Source organism: Spermophilus citellus (genome assembly GCF_964194105.1).
Source record: "Spermophilus citellus genome assembly, chromosome: 2".
NCBI classification, from domain to species: Eukaryota; Metazoa; Chordata; class Mammalia; order Rodentia; family Sciuridae; genus Spermophilus; species Spermophilus citellus.
In genome coordinates this window covers 62,421,570-62,435,750 of record NC_138183.1, presented here as the reverse complement: position 1 = coordinate 62,435,750, position 14,181 = coordinate 62,421,570, and the positions used below count along the sequence as shown (strand labels likewise).

Genomic DNA, 14,181 nt, shown 5'->3' with positions numbered 1-14,181 from the left:
CACATGTCAAACACATCATCCACGTTAACAGACCTCCCTGTCGTACTGAAGGAACTCTCAGGCGAACATCAGTGCTAACTTCAAGTACTAGCTTGAAAGGTTTAAGCTGAATTACTGTGAAAGTTCTGTTCTAAAAATACACTTAATAACCCCAACCACAATAGATGTGTGTAACTCCCTTGTTATTTTAACCAAAATTGTAGTTTCTCCTCAAACCAAGAATGTAGCTTCCTTGAAGGAAGGTGGGGATACTCTTATTTCCATCTTCTTTTATTTCCAATGATTTAACACAATCCCTAGCATACAGAGTCAGTCGTAACAATCAATTCATGAATACGATTTTCATCTCTCATATCACGTGGGTAGTGTGACTTCTTACTATTTTCAACTGACATTGAAGAAAGTGAACCTCTGGTTAAGAAATGTGCTCATGCCCAATGGGAAAATGGTGGAGACAGAATTTGATCTTGGATCTGCCTGTTCCTAGAACCTGAACTCATAAAAACATATTCAACCACTTCCTGCACCAAGATTGACAACATCAATAATCTAAGGGGGAAAAAAAATGCCCTTTCAGCTCTTTAAATGTTGAAATGATGTCTGACATTTTCCTGCTTTTTTATTTTATTTTTTTTTAAAGAGAGAGTGAGAGAGGAGAGAGAGAGAGAGAGAATTTCTAATATTTATTTTTTAGTTCTCGGCGGACACAACATCTTTGTTGGTATGTGGTGCTGAGGCTCGAACCCGGGCTACACGCATGCCAGGCAAGCGTGCTACCACTTGAGCCACATCCCCAGCCCTGCTTTTTTAAAAATATATAACTAATGACGCTACATTTCCCTAGACATTTAAAAAAAAAAAGATAGGATTTTTTTTTTTAAGAGAGAGAGAGAGAGGAGAGAGAGGGGAGAGAGAGAGAATTTTTAATATTTATTTTTTAGTTCTCGGCGGACACAACATCTTTGTTGGTATGTGGTGCTGAGGATCGAACCCGGGCCGCACGCATGCCAGGCGAGCGCGCTACCGCTTGAGCCACATCCCCAGCCCAGGATTTTTATCTATTCTGTGACCTAGGATAGTTCAGAACCAATAGAACAGAAATCATGTTTTAAGAAATACCCAAGATTGACCTAGGTAATCGAAGTAATTGACTATTTGGTTCAAAGAACATGGAAATGTGTGCTGGCACAACATTTAGCCCAAGTAGAAAAGGAGGAATAAGAATTATTGTTATTGCATTTTAAAGAACATTGTACCAATAAATGATTTTCAATCCTTCAAAATAACAGTAATATATTTTCATAGTATCACATCCCCCATTTTTATGTTAAAAGCTAATCTTTCAATATATTGAACAAAGCACTGCTTTAAAAAAATGATCCAGAAAACATCCATGGGTTCTTGACCTGTGCCTCCACCATGACAGCCATGTATTTAGATAATAAACATTTAATAAATTACCAAAATTACCATAAGGAAGGAAGAAGGAAAGACATCAACGCTTTCCACATTGGAGTCACTGCACCACATGCTTTACTTGCATGTTCTTAACTTCTCTAAATGATCCTGAAAGGTCTAAGAACTTGACATTTGGCCTTGACTACAATGGCTAAACCAATACAGGTAGGAATGTTCATATGACTCAGGTCCATCCAGTTACAAAGAACATTCATTCTCTTTCCAGAGTAGCTTTTTTAGTTTTATCTCCTATTGTTCTGCCTTGATTTTCTAGATCTAACTCACCCTCTCCAGTATATGGTGGGCACTGAAAGCAGGAATCCTTTGTCTATTATATGTAAGAGAAGATCAATTAATGCCAAATAGTCTCTTACTGCATTGTGACTCTAACCATACCACATGCCTATCCCTCCTCTCTTCCTTTGTGTGTGTGTGTGCATCTGCACGCACGTGTGTGCATTCACTATTTCTATCTGTAGGTCACAGAAAATGTAATGGAACATATACACAAAGGAAGTATATAGTGAATAAAAATGTCCAGAGGAGGCAAACTTCATACAGTGGCAAAGTGCTATAAAGCAAATTAAGAAGGTGAAATGCACATCGTATACACACTCGCATCATATATAAAACCCACACAGACATAAATTTATTTTCTAACAAGTTTTAGTTTAATTATAAAAGGTATGAATACTGAAATTAATTACTAACTTTACTAAAAAACATCAAGTTGTTTTGAATTTATGGTCTTGTACTATATTTAATTTTCAAGTTGCCAGGTAAATGATAGATCTGTGGTTTCCCATGCAATTAACAAACAAAGGAGAAGTGTATATGCCAATACTTAGAAGGATAGGAAATATCTGAAAACTGTTAATATTGATTTGCTGGTCTCACTTATTATATACAACTTCATTCAATAGTTCTTTTTTCCCATTATTTTTATTGATGTCAATTGTTCTTTTTTTATACCATCCTTTGATAAATGCAGGATCCCTCCTGGTTAAACCCAAACTGTGATAAAATTTAAAACCTAAAACCTGAACACAGACATCTTCAGGCGTCTGCTAACACTTATGACCAAAATCTGTTAATTAGAGAAAAGTCCACTAGGATAAAGGGTTAAAAGAAATGATTTCTGCAGTGGTAAAGTTCAAAGATAGTAAAAAGAAGGGCATGGGAAGTTTTGAGATGGAAATTAAATTGCAAGCTGATTTTCAAAGATCACAGGTAAGATAGTCTCAAACTTTCCTAGCAATCTTTAATAAAAGATACTAAGAATACTAGGATGTATGTCATCAATGTTGTGTTTAATGTGGCATTAATTCACAAGTCATTGTTTTTTTAATAGGATAAAATAAGTTACTTACTCTTCTAAGGAGATATGTAATTAGGACTTTGATAATTAAACCTTAGATGAGGCACTTGGTATATCTGTGTCCTAAATCCCAATAAATTATGCATGCATAACTTTTAAAATTGCATCTTAATTAGTAGCTTAAAATAAAACCAATTTTGAAAGCCAAGATATTGAAGTTTTAAAAATTAGCCAACTTTTATCAGTGAAGGCCAACTAAATTTCCAATTTTCAAGTATAAACATCAATTATTTATAAATATCTGTGAATTGTTTGATATATTACTTTAAGTATTTTAGTAACTTTTTTGTGCAAACTTCAACTCAGAGATGTTTTATGTTAACTTAATAACATGATTGCTCACTTGCATTGTTTAATCTACTTAGCCAATGTATTCACAAACTAATGCTCTTCCTCTATTAGTCTTCTCTGCTACTCCAATCTGAACTACCAGATACCCACCTGTGATGGTTAATTTTATGTTAACTTGACTGGAGCACATACTGTCCATACATTTGTTAAAACATTTTTTTATTATTATGTATTGGTACAAGTGATTGAACCCTGAGGCACTTAACCATTGAGCCACATCCTCAGTCCTTTATATTGTTTGAGACAGGGTTGCTAAGTGGCTTAGGGCCTTGCTAAATCGCTGAGGCTTGCTTTGAACTTGTAATTCTCTTGCCTCAGTCCTGCAAGCCACTAGGATTACAGGCATACACCACCGTGCCCAGCCAATAAAATTAACATTTAATTCAACACACTGAGCAGAGAAGACTGCCCTTCCTGATGTGGTAGCACTAGAATAAATGGCTAACCCTTCCCTTAGTAAGGGAGAATACCTCCTGCCTGACTGCCTCCAAACTGGTACATTAGCTTTTTCCTACCTTCACAGTCTAAAACATCTGCTTTTCCTGAGTTTGAGCCTATTGGCCTTTGGATTGGAACTACACCATCAGCTCTCTTAGGTCTTCAGACTGCCGACTTGCCCAGCAAATCTTGGGACTCGTCAGCCTCACTGATCACGTGAGCCAATTTCTTTTAATAATCCATCCTATTGGTATGTATACATCCTATTGGTTCTCTTTCTCTGAAAAACCTTGACTAGTGCACCAACCACATGCAATACTATCATCTACTCATTTCTTACCTATGCAACTTTGCTCAGGAAGCTTTTCCAATACTCTCAGACCAGCTCTGAAAGCATCCTAGATATTCAGTCCTCCACTCGGAATTCTCCACATCATGATGCACCATCTGAGTACTTTTACACATTCTGCATATGCACGGCAATTTAGAGCTATTTTACTTCACATCATGTTCATCTTTGGACTCGGCCATTAGAGGAATATGTCTTTTATATCAGAAGTAAATATCTAAGGGACTAAGATGTTGTTGCAAATAATACAGCAAGGATCATTTCTAATGGGATAAAGCCCAAAGAAGATCTTAGCTATATGATCAAGGGCAAACCATTTCAAACCCTCAAGATCTCAGTTTCTTAACATCAACATCTTCAAAGATGAGGCTAGATAAACACTATATTCCTTTCTGGCTCAACATTTTCATAGTACCAGTAAGTTAATCAGCAGTAAACACATGACTATACTCACTCCTGAAATGCACTGATTTACAAGTACTGCCATTCTCTCTGACCCCTTTTAAGACACCATCTCAGTATGGAAAAAGAAGTGATAATGGTTCCAAGAAAGGGGCATGCATCAGCACACAGCTGTGCTTAGAGGACAGATGACAAGGACACATAAAGAACCTCTGCTCACACATACACTTTCCCCTCAAATATTATCAGTTTTAATGTCTCCCATTACTAGGGTCTCCCATGGACTGTCCACTAGAACTCCTACCTTTCTGCAGCTGACACATAAAGGAGGTACTGTTAAGTTGTTCAGATAAAACTGACAAAAGTAACAAGTTTCTATTTATGTCTCGTGTCTCCGCCCACTGCCACCACTTTCCAGCTCAGAAACACACTACACACGGAAAGGCTTTATCATGTTGGTATCAATTTATTCCAAATATTCAACTATTTTATAAGCCTTTTCAAGTAATCTTCACTCGGTACCGTAATTGTCAGCAAGTTTGTTCTGTGTTGGCCACCCTTCCTTTTGTTTCAGTCTTTCATAAAAATCCTTTTGTGTGACAGTCAAGCAGCTGTGCTTTGTTCTTTAATGTTCCTAGCCTGGATCCCCAGCCGAGACCACTTTATAACATAAACGGCAAAGTACCATTTTCACAGCAGGGACAACTGTGTTCATCTTCAAAAAGAGGCATTAATAAAATGAGACTGTAATGAACATGCTAATTCTGATCACAGGGTACTGCACAATGGCAGAGATAGTTGACTGCCATCTCCCTGAAAGATTGTAAAAGTTGTGTGTGTATGTGTGTGTTTTAACAACTGCTATAATAGCTCACATTTTTTTGAAACAGACATATTATGCAAACATTTCTATTTCCCAATGCAATGCCTTCTCAGTTTCATCCAACTGCTCTGTGTGTTTTACTATCTCAGTAACAGTCACCTTCAGGGAGCATTTTTTTTTTTTCATTTTGCAAGAACTGACTTCCTAAAATATGCATATCACTGAATCATACAAGGTTAGAAGTGATCTGATGAATCTGATCACCAATCTAAGCCTCTGATCACCAATCTAAGCCTCTCTGTGCAAATGAGGTTATAAAAGAGAAAACAATAAAACATGGAAGTTAACAGATTAGCACCAAAAAAAAAAAAAAAAATACCCAACTCTCTTCACCAGAGCCTGAGTTGGCACTCAAATTACCTGAGACCCTGACTTAAGTATTGTCTTACATACTTATGGTATCATTCATGAATCCCACATTTACATGCAGAGTAAACACACGCACACACACATCATTTATTCAAATAGATTTGCTAAACTAGGTAAATAAAATGCCTCACATTGGATCAGTTAACTTTTTTAGGCAATAACTATACTTTGTATGTGTTCAATGAACAAGCTAGTTTCCTATAAGGTACAATGTCACACCTTATACCCTGTTTCATTTTGGCAATGGTGGTAGTGATTTGGAGGCAGTGCTATTTGAGAATGGGCAAGTCTCTGAAAATAATCCATGAAGCTGGAAAATGGGACCTATTACATGCTAGTCTAAATGATAATATGTTTTCTAGATTCCTACCCTAAAAAAAAAAAAAAAAAAAACTAAGTTCAAGAAACATGACATTTAGTTTGATGTTTGAAGACAAAGTTGATTCAATTTTTCAAGAACTTTCTCTTAGAGGAAGGGAATTATGTCAACAAGTAAAAAAGGATTCTTGATGCCGTTCCTCTAGCCCCCAGACAGGCAGGTACTTCTGGGTTTTTAGAAAGAAGAAAATTCTATAGATGGTGATATCTCATTTCCCCTGCTGAGTGCCTGATAACATATCAGAGAGAACATTTTCATCCCCAGTTATCATTACAAAAATTTGTATCACACATTTTCCTGCTGATATCTTTGGTTGAGAAGACACTGTGGCCAATAAACTAAAGCTCTAGATAGAACCAATTTCATTTGGCTGATAATCCCTCCTACCAAAACACTCACTCTGGTCCTTTGCTCGCCCCTCCCTGGACATCTGTCTAATCCACTGTCCTGAGCAGTGCTCCACAATTAGGTAAGGCTTAGCTCTAAATAACCTTTTAGTGAGACGTGTGCTGCTCAGTTTGGAGGGAGTAAATGTGCATAACAAATATGTTCACCTCCTAAAGTACCATACAACTAGAGAGCCAACATTTGCTTCTGTTTCAGCAACTGAAAAAAATAATGACCAATAGGACATAAGTATCACATTCTACTCCCCCTTCTCCCACTTCTTCCTCCATGAACCACACTCAACAGTGTAAATGGTTAATTGCCCAGATATCTCATTCCAGGTCACGTTCAGCCTTGAGCGTGTAGTTATCCTTCCTTATAAAAACAGTTTCTGAAGCCAGGGTAATTTGAAACAAGCTACTAAGGGAACGTTTTCCCTGAAATGCTCCCTTCAATGCACATGGGTGGTCAGAGTATTATTTTCACATCTTCTGCATTAGCCACACAGGTCAGATGTTTGAATCTCCAATTAATTAGGTTGTCCAGTAGCCTGTGTGAAATAAATGACTGATCTCCATCCAGCCCACTTAGAAAAAACCCATCATGACAGTTGGCACATTTTTGGCATTTGTCAGCAAAGTGGGGGAAAAATAAATGACCCATGCAGCAAAATGGGCATCTGAGGAGGGCCACTGGACAAAAAGTGCAAAGTGGTCTGTGTCTACCGCAGAACAGAGTTCTTGACGGTCTGCCAACAAGATTTGCAAGAGAAAGTAAACTCAAAATGAACACAAAGTTCATCAACTATGATATGAACCTCTTCAATCATTTACTAAACTGTTCACAAAATTCAAAGTCTATAAGAGTCAGTTTACCACCTCTGAAATATCTTTCAGACTATTATAAATAGAATTATCAACATATAAAAAGTTTAAATAGAGGTGACTCTATTTATTTTATCCTACAATAATGTATGAACGTATTCTATTTTAAGATTATGAATAGACTACTTTCCCATTATGCAAGTTACCTTTGTATTTTTCTCAGCAAATATTTCTGAAAACACTAAATACAGTCTTTTTCCAAGTGGGGTTAATGACTTTACTTGAATCATAAATTCATTCAAAAGCACTTACATATGACGAATATGCACATAAAAATTCAAGATCATATTAAAGTATTCAAATGCACTTGTTTTCTATGGGAACTAGCTATATAAAAGCAGATGAGATGGGGGAACTCTGGGCATCTGTGAGGTAGGAAAACATAAATCCTTGTGGATTCCCAAATCTACAAGGTAGAAATCCCTAAATCCACAAGGTAGAAATCCCTAAATCCACAAGGTAGAAAAGTGACATTTCCCACCAACTTTTTGTTAATGTCTTCATCAAATACATAAATATTAAGTCAAACACATAATTGCTATTATCTACTTTGAAAGAATTCAAGGGCTTTAGATGGTCAAAGAACCAAAAAGTCCCTGATAAATTTTACTATACCTTTATAATAGTTCCAAACTAGGTGAATCAATGGGGATTAAATGTTTGAAATGAAATCAAAATTAGTCTGATGTCTGATTTTATTTTAGATAGGAATACCCGAAAAATGATAGCAATTTTCAGATCTTTTAAAGTTTATGTGATCATGTGTATGTACATTCACATATATGCATATTTTCCAAAGCATATAGTATCACATGTGTAAGTAAAATGTCAAATATTCCATCCAATTAATAGAAACTGGATTCAAATTCCTATCTATTTTGTTTTTGCCTGATGTCTTATAGATGCATAATACATTACTTCGTATATCTTTGCAAATATCTTAAACATATTTATTATAAAACCCCATTTATACTGTTTAGTGATTAGTTCATAGACCATGGCTTTGAACTTTACTGCTTGGGCTTACTGTAACAATGGGTTAGAAGTGGCTTGATGCACACTTTAGACTTGATGACTATGAGTCCTTCTGAGTATAAATAACTTTCTTCAGGGTCACTTGCCTGGGTTGTGAGGATGTCTGTTGGGTGAGTGCTTTTCTGGTTCCTTCTTATAGATTCTATGGAATTCTGTTTCTGCCAAGCTTTAAAGTTAAGCATCTGGGTTCTTAGTTCTGCAGTATAGGAATACTACCAGATCTCATCACAAGGCAGAAAGGCAATCTAGCTCCTCTTACTCCCATCTTATTTTGTACCTGCTACACAGTATATACCTACTAATACTTCAAAAGTCTAAAAGCCCATGTAGTCATCATCTTGGGTTATAAGACTACAACTGTCTTTTTTTCTGAGGGTTCCCTCTTTGTGTTTAGCACTTTGAAACATCTCTTTCTTACTTGCTAACCTAACTAGAATTTAATTATATTATCAGATATTTCATCAACATCTCTATTTATGAAGAATGAAGAATTCCCTGTATCAACTTAGCTTGTCATAATGGCAAAAAAAAAAGTTACTCAAATTTGAGTTGGTTCTAAGTAGCTCTGTGCTCTATGCATTTAAATATATAAGTCTGTGTGTGTGCTTGTGCGCATGTATGTACACACATCTCATTTTTCAATATTTTCCTTTCAATTGGTAAGGTGTTTATACCACTTAAAACATGTTTTAGGATGCAAATGTAAACAACCTCATTCAGCTTCTTCTACTAACTAGTCTTCCTCTTAGATGTTCTGTAGTTTCCTTTTTTTAATCTTAAATTCAACAGGTAAATTTATTCTACATTAATGATAACTGCTTTCCTCCAAATAAACAGACTTTAATATCAACAAGGTAAAGCTTCTCAGGAGAGTAGAAGATTTAATAGAAAACAGATCTGGAAGGAAAATGACATTTTTTTTAATTTTATAAGATACAAAGTAAATATATCCCTCAATGGGGAAAATGGAATGCAGGAGAAGCACTCATAATACATATAAGTTCCTCTATTTAAATTGTGATCCCTTCCTTCAAATTTCCTTCACCTTATGAAAAATCTATTCTACTAAACTCTGGAGTCAAGCTCAAAGCAAACAAACAACAGTGAGAGAGAAACAGAAAGTCACAGATATGTTAGCATGAAAATGTCATCTGTTAGCTGTCCAATCAGGCAATGTTCTTATCTCTACACAAAAGGCTGAATTAGATATATGAATCAGAGGGTTAACCACTAGTCTTTATTCTGTAGCACTGACTTTATAAAAGAAGCCTAAAAAGTGAACACACCGCAAGTCATCCATGCTTTGGTCAAATTATGCAAGCAACACAGAGACACAGAAGGGGATTCACTGCCTCATTTCACTTGCATCAATAGATATGGGTTCAAGAAAAGATAAAAGACTGAAATAAAAAGATTATTTTTGACAAAGAAGAAAGGCATCCTTCTTATCCTTGGTTCTGACCAGCTGCTTAAGAGAAGCTCATCTTTAGATAATGTTTTAAAAATTAAAGGAACAGTCTCTATCGGCTTTGCTAATTTATAAAATAGCTGAAAAAAGTATGAAAAGAAAAAAAAAACTATGCACAAGTAATGCTAACAAACAAGGGTAACATACCTGTTTCTTCCTAGATCCTCCAGCCAAAATCAAATTGGTGTCTGGCCTTTGAAATCAATACTACTTTTTATTTTCATTTTCTCTTGCTGATTAGCATTTCTTCCAAAACCATACCAAGATCAAGTCCACTCTCTCATTTGAACATTTTACTGAAATTCATTTCCTACTTAAACATCATAACAATGCTAGTCTTTCTCATGGCCCTACAAAAGAACACCTGAGATGCAGAATGGCAACAATGACACAATCAACAACCTTGCACATAAGACTTACCACGCAAAACTGTGAGCCTGGTGGAGACAATGATTTCATCCACTTTATTCGAGGCCACACATTCGTAAACGGCCTCATCCCGAGGAGTCCGTAAGGGTTGTATTCTGAGAACTGATCCAGATCCATCGTCAAACTCTATTACCTATTAGAGGAAACAATAGCTGTCACAGGTGTTGTTATAATTGCCCACCTCTCAGCTAACCCTCTCAATGCAGTGGTGAACCAGCCACCAGGCTCTGAATGAACTCAGCATCATTCCAAGACTGAGTTGAGAGACAGAGGTAAAACAGTATAGTCTAATTGAAAGAATTTTCTACCAAACAAAAAGAAAGACATAAAACTACATATGCAAAATGGGGATTTCTAATGCAACCGAAAACTGCCCTTTATTGACACATCAACATATTCAGTATGTGTATCTAGGTAATTTATGCCTATTAATTCTGCAAGGGGCTTGCAGTTATGATGGATAAACTTCTCAAATTATTTGGTCTCTGACAGTGCATATGCACATGTGGTAATAACTGAACTGTAAGGTGAAGAATTAAAGCAAGCCACCACAAACAGTTCTGTGGGTCTGAAGTATCTCATCCTGAACAGTACAGATGAGCAAACCATGAAGAGAAACTGCATAAATCTAGCACTTAGGCAGTCAACGAGATGGCGTTCACAACCCAAAGACCTGATGACATGCATTAATTCTGCCATAAATCATTCCAGCATTTGTTCTAGCTTAGCATTTTCTGCATTTTTAGGGCATTCTTGCTGTAAAATGGAGGCTTGCTTCACCAGGCAGAAAATTAATGTTCTAAACACCAAGCCTGAATTCACCATCATTATGAACTCTATTGCAAAACAGCTTAGCAACACTGGTAATCATGCCATCCAGCTAATTCAGGTACTAAAAAAAAAAAAAACAACAACAACAACAAAAAAAAAAAAACATGATGGTAATGATGATGATGGTGATACATACATATATATATAACTATAGGGTCTGTCACCTGTCCTTTTAAAACTATGCTATGTTCTATCAGCTGCTCACTCAAATGACACTTTTTTTTTTTTAACTACAAGTGGTACTTCCATGTGCCTAAATAATGAATTGAAAACGTCTTACAAATATGTTCATGGAATGCTTAATCCCAAATGATGTTTTAGCATATAGAGGAAGGAGACCAAATATTTGTAAAATATGTCCACATTAAGTCCTCTGTATATTCCATATTCATCCTAAATTCATGGAGATATACAAAATGTTCCACTTCTCAAAGCACCACAATTTATTTTCACCCCTATTAAGCACACATTTTAAAATAAATCTACTATGCATCTTAGGGAAGAAACAGCATAGTTATTAGAATCTTGGTCAAGAAAATTAAATTCATTTAAACTAAAAAAAAAAAAGTGTACCAAGGATATGTATGTGTGTTTGTGTGCATGCACACACGTGGATACGCGCGCACACGCACACATACACACACTCTACATGCTGAAAGAAATAACCTGAAGACTAAGGTATTCGTTTCATGTTTAAACCACCACATCATTTGTTATATTTCAAATTTCATCACTGTGATTAATAGGTACTTTATACATACAAACCATACATCACTGACACTCTATAAAAATGAGCACAATCAAATTGTTCTGGATTTTGTAGTGCTATATTTCTTTTAACTAGAATGCATTTTTAATCTGCCAAATTAAAAATTGAACCTAGATTAAAATCTTAGGTTAAAAAAGGAAGCATGTTGGGGGTCTCTATACCACCTTAAAAAACAAAACAAAAAAAGTTCAAGCTATCCTCTCCATGTCCGAAATTGCAGCTGTGACATTGTGTGTTCCCTCCATTCTTTTTCTGAGTAACTTAACTACTTTTCTTCTTCAGAATGAGCAAATTTCAAAAACTTAAGACCCCTCACAATACTCAAAGAGTAATACAGAAATGGTGTTTCACCATCTTGGATGCACTGGGCGTTACTGAATAAAGAAAATCAATTTGATCAATTTGTTCTCTAGGTTTGCCTGCAATTTCAACCTGTTTGAGTATGTTTCTTACAGGGTAGTATTTTACACTAAGATATTGTAAAAAAATGTCTCATTTAGGTTCATGCTATTTTCCTGTTCAAGTCTATTCCCCTTTTTTTAAAGAACTGAGACTCAAATCCCAATCCAGGAAAACACCATCAAATTCCAATCCAGGAAAACACCATCCTCTCCAGAGTTGTAAAACATGAGACTGGATGGAACTGACTCCATTCCTGTAGATTCTGCTGGTTTTAATTAATTAGCCTACTCTATTCACCTGCCCACACAGATTAGTTCAAGAATAAACAAGTAACTCAGAAAGGCCAATGAGACAGGAAGTTTCAGAAGAGTCAAGTTTTCATATATCCTCTAGACTTGGTCATGTAAGGACCAACCTTAAGAGGAAGCAGACTGAGGTTGGAGGTGACAAATGCATCCCAGGAACGCAATTTAAGTCCTTCCACAAGCAAAGACAAAAGGCAGCCACTTCAACCCCCAAATTCTCCTTTTCAAAAAGCCCTTTAGAGTTACATTATCACACACAACATTATGAATGTCACACCTCAGAGACTACAATATCTTATCAGAGCAAAGCAAACAGGTAACATATAAACCCAAGACAGAGCAGATAACATTCTTCCCCCAGAGAAACAGAACAATGGACCTAATACCTCAAATCTCTGATTGCTGACTTTCTTTCCTTTTTTGTTCCAGACAATTTTAGGTCTTGGGTCTCCTGTAGCTTGGCAAATGAAAGATGCAACTCCGCCAGAGACCCCCGTCTGATCAACCGGCGTTCGTGTAAACCTTGGAGGTGCTGAAATAAAAAGAAATAAACATCACAATTAAATGGAAAATTGAAATACAGACCAATATCCCTTTGCAACTACTCCCCCATAACCCTTAACCTCACACATACATAGGTACACCAGGATTACGAAATTAGAAAAGTACCTTTTACTTCTCAGGGTAGTTTATAGGGGAGGTAGCTTCCTGGTCAAGTTATCTGTTATGCTTTTTATTGCTGAAATCTATATTAAAGCAGAGATCCAATAACTTCCGAAAAGCAACACCACACATTAATTTTTATTACTAGTATAAAAAAAATCCAATTTGTCCTCTGTAACAAAATGAGCTCATCAATCAAAGTGAGTAAAATTTTAGCTCTTTTCTTTGATGCCACTATCAGGACCCTGCCAGAAAGCAGCATTACCACTGCTGAGCTATTAAAATTAGTGACATTTGAAAGAAATTCTAGGGAATTTTAAAGAGATGACAAAAAAAAATAGCCCTGAATTAGAAGGCATGGCAAGAAAGAAATAAGGTGAGGGAGGGAGAGTGACTTTCTAACCCAGATATTGTGGGCTGCCTTACTTAAATCCACAATTGACAAAAAAAAAAAAAAAAAAAAAAAAAAAAAAAAGAACCAAGAAGCCATTAAATTCACAGCAAAAAAAAAAAAAAAAAAAAAAAAAAATGTATTTTGTTTTTGTATAGTACTGTGCATGAAATCCAGGCCCTTACTTTGTTGTTATTGAGTCAGGGTCTGATTAAGTTACTGAAGTTGGCCTTAAACTTGGAATCCTCTGGCCTTAGCCTCCAAGTAGCTGGGATTAGAGGCATGTGCTACCATACCCAGCCAAAAAGGATATATTTAAAGAAAGATAAAGACTACCTACTAAAGCTTAAAGGCTAGAACTTGGAAGGTTTGAAAGCTCTTAAATATTCCTAACATTCACTTCCCTTTCCTTAAAAACTTATTTTACATTTCATATTTCAAAATTCAGAAATATATCATCAAACAATGATATGAAATGTAGATGACTGTTTATACACAAACCTATTCATCATGCCATTTGTTTAGTAAAAGATTATAGGTAACATAAATATCAATATAGAAACTGGTGTTGAAATGAGCCATGGTACAATGATGGAATGCTACACAATTG

At 35.9% G+C, this 14,181-nt stretch overlaps 1 protein-coding gene across 4 annotated transcripts in view; it reads right to left on the bottom strand.

Annotated features, from left to right (window-relative positions):
* The window catches only part of PTPRD (protein tyrosine phosphatase receptor type D), a 507,860-nt gene that overhangs the window by 288,453 nt on the left and 205,226 nt on the right, over positions 1 to 14,181 (bottom strand). For all 4 annotated transcript variants that reach the window (XM_081282603.1, XM_081282605.1, XM_081282604.1 and 1 more), the window contains 2 exons: positions 12,904 to 13,049; positions 10,202 to 10,343 (listed from right to left, as the gene is read on the bottom strand). In XM_081282603.1, coding sequence (XP_081138729.1) covers positions 10,202 to 10,343; positions 12,904 to 13,049 — 288 coding nt within the window. The remainder of the gene's footprint in view (positions 1 to 10,201; positions 10,344 to 12,903; positions 13,050 to 14,181) is intronic.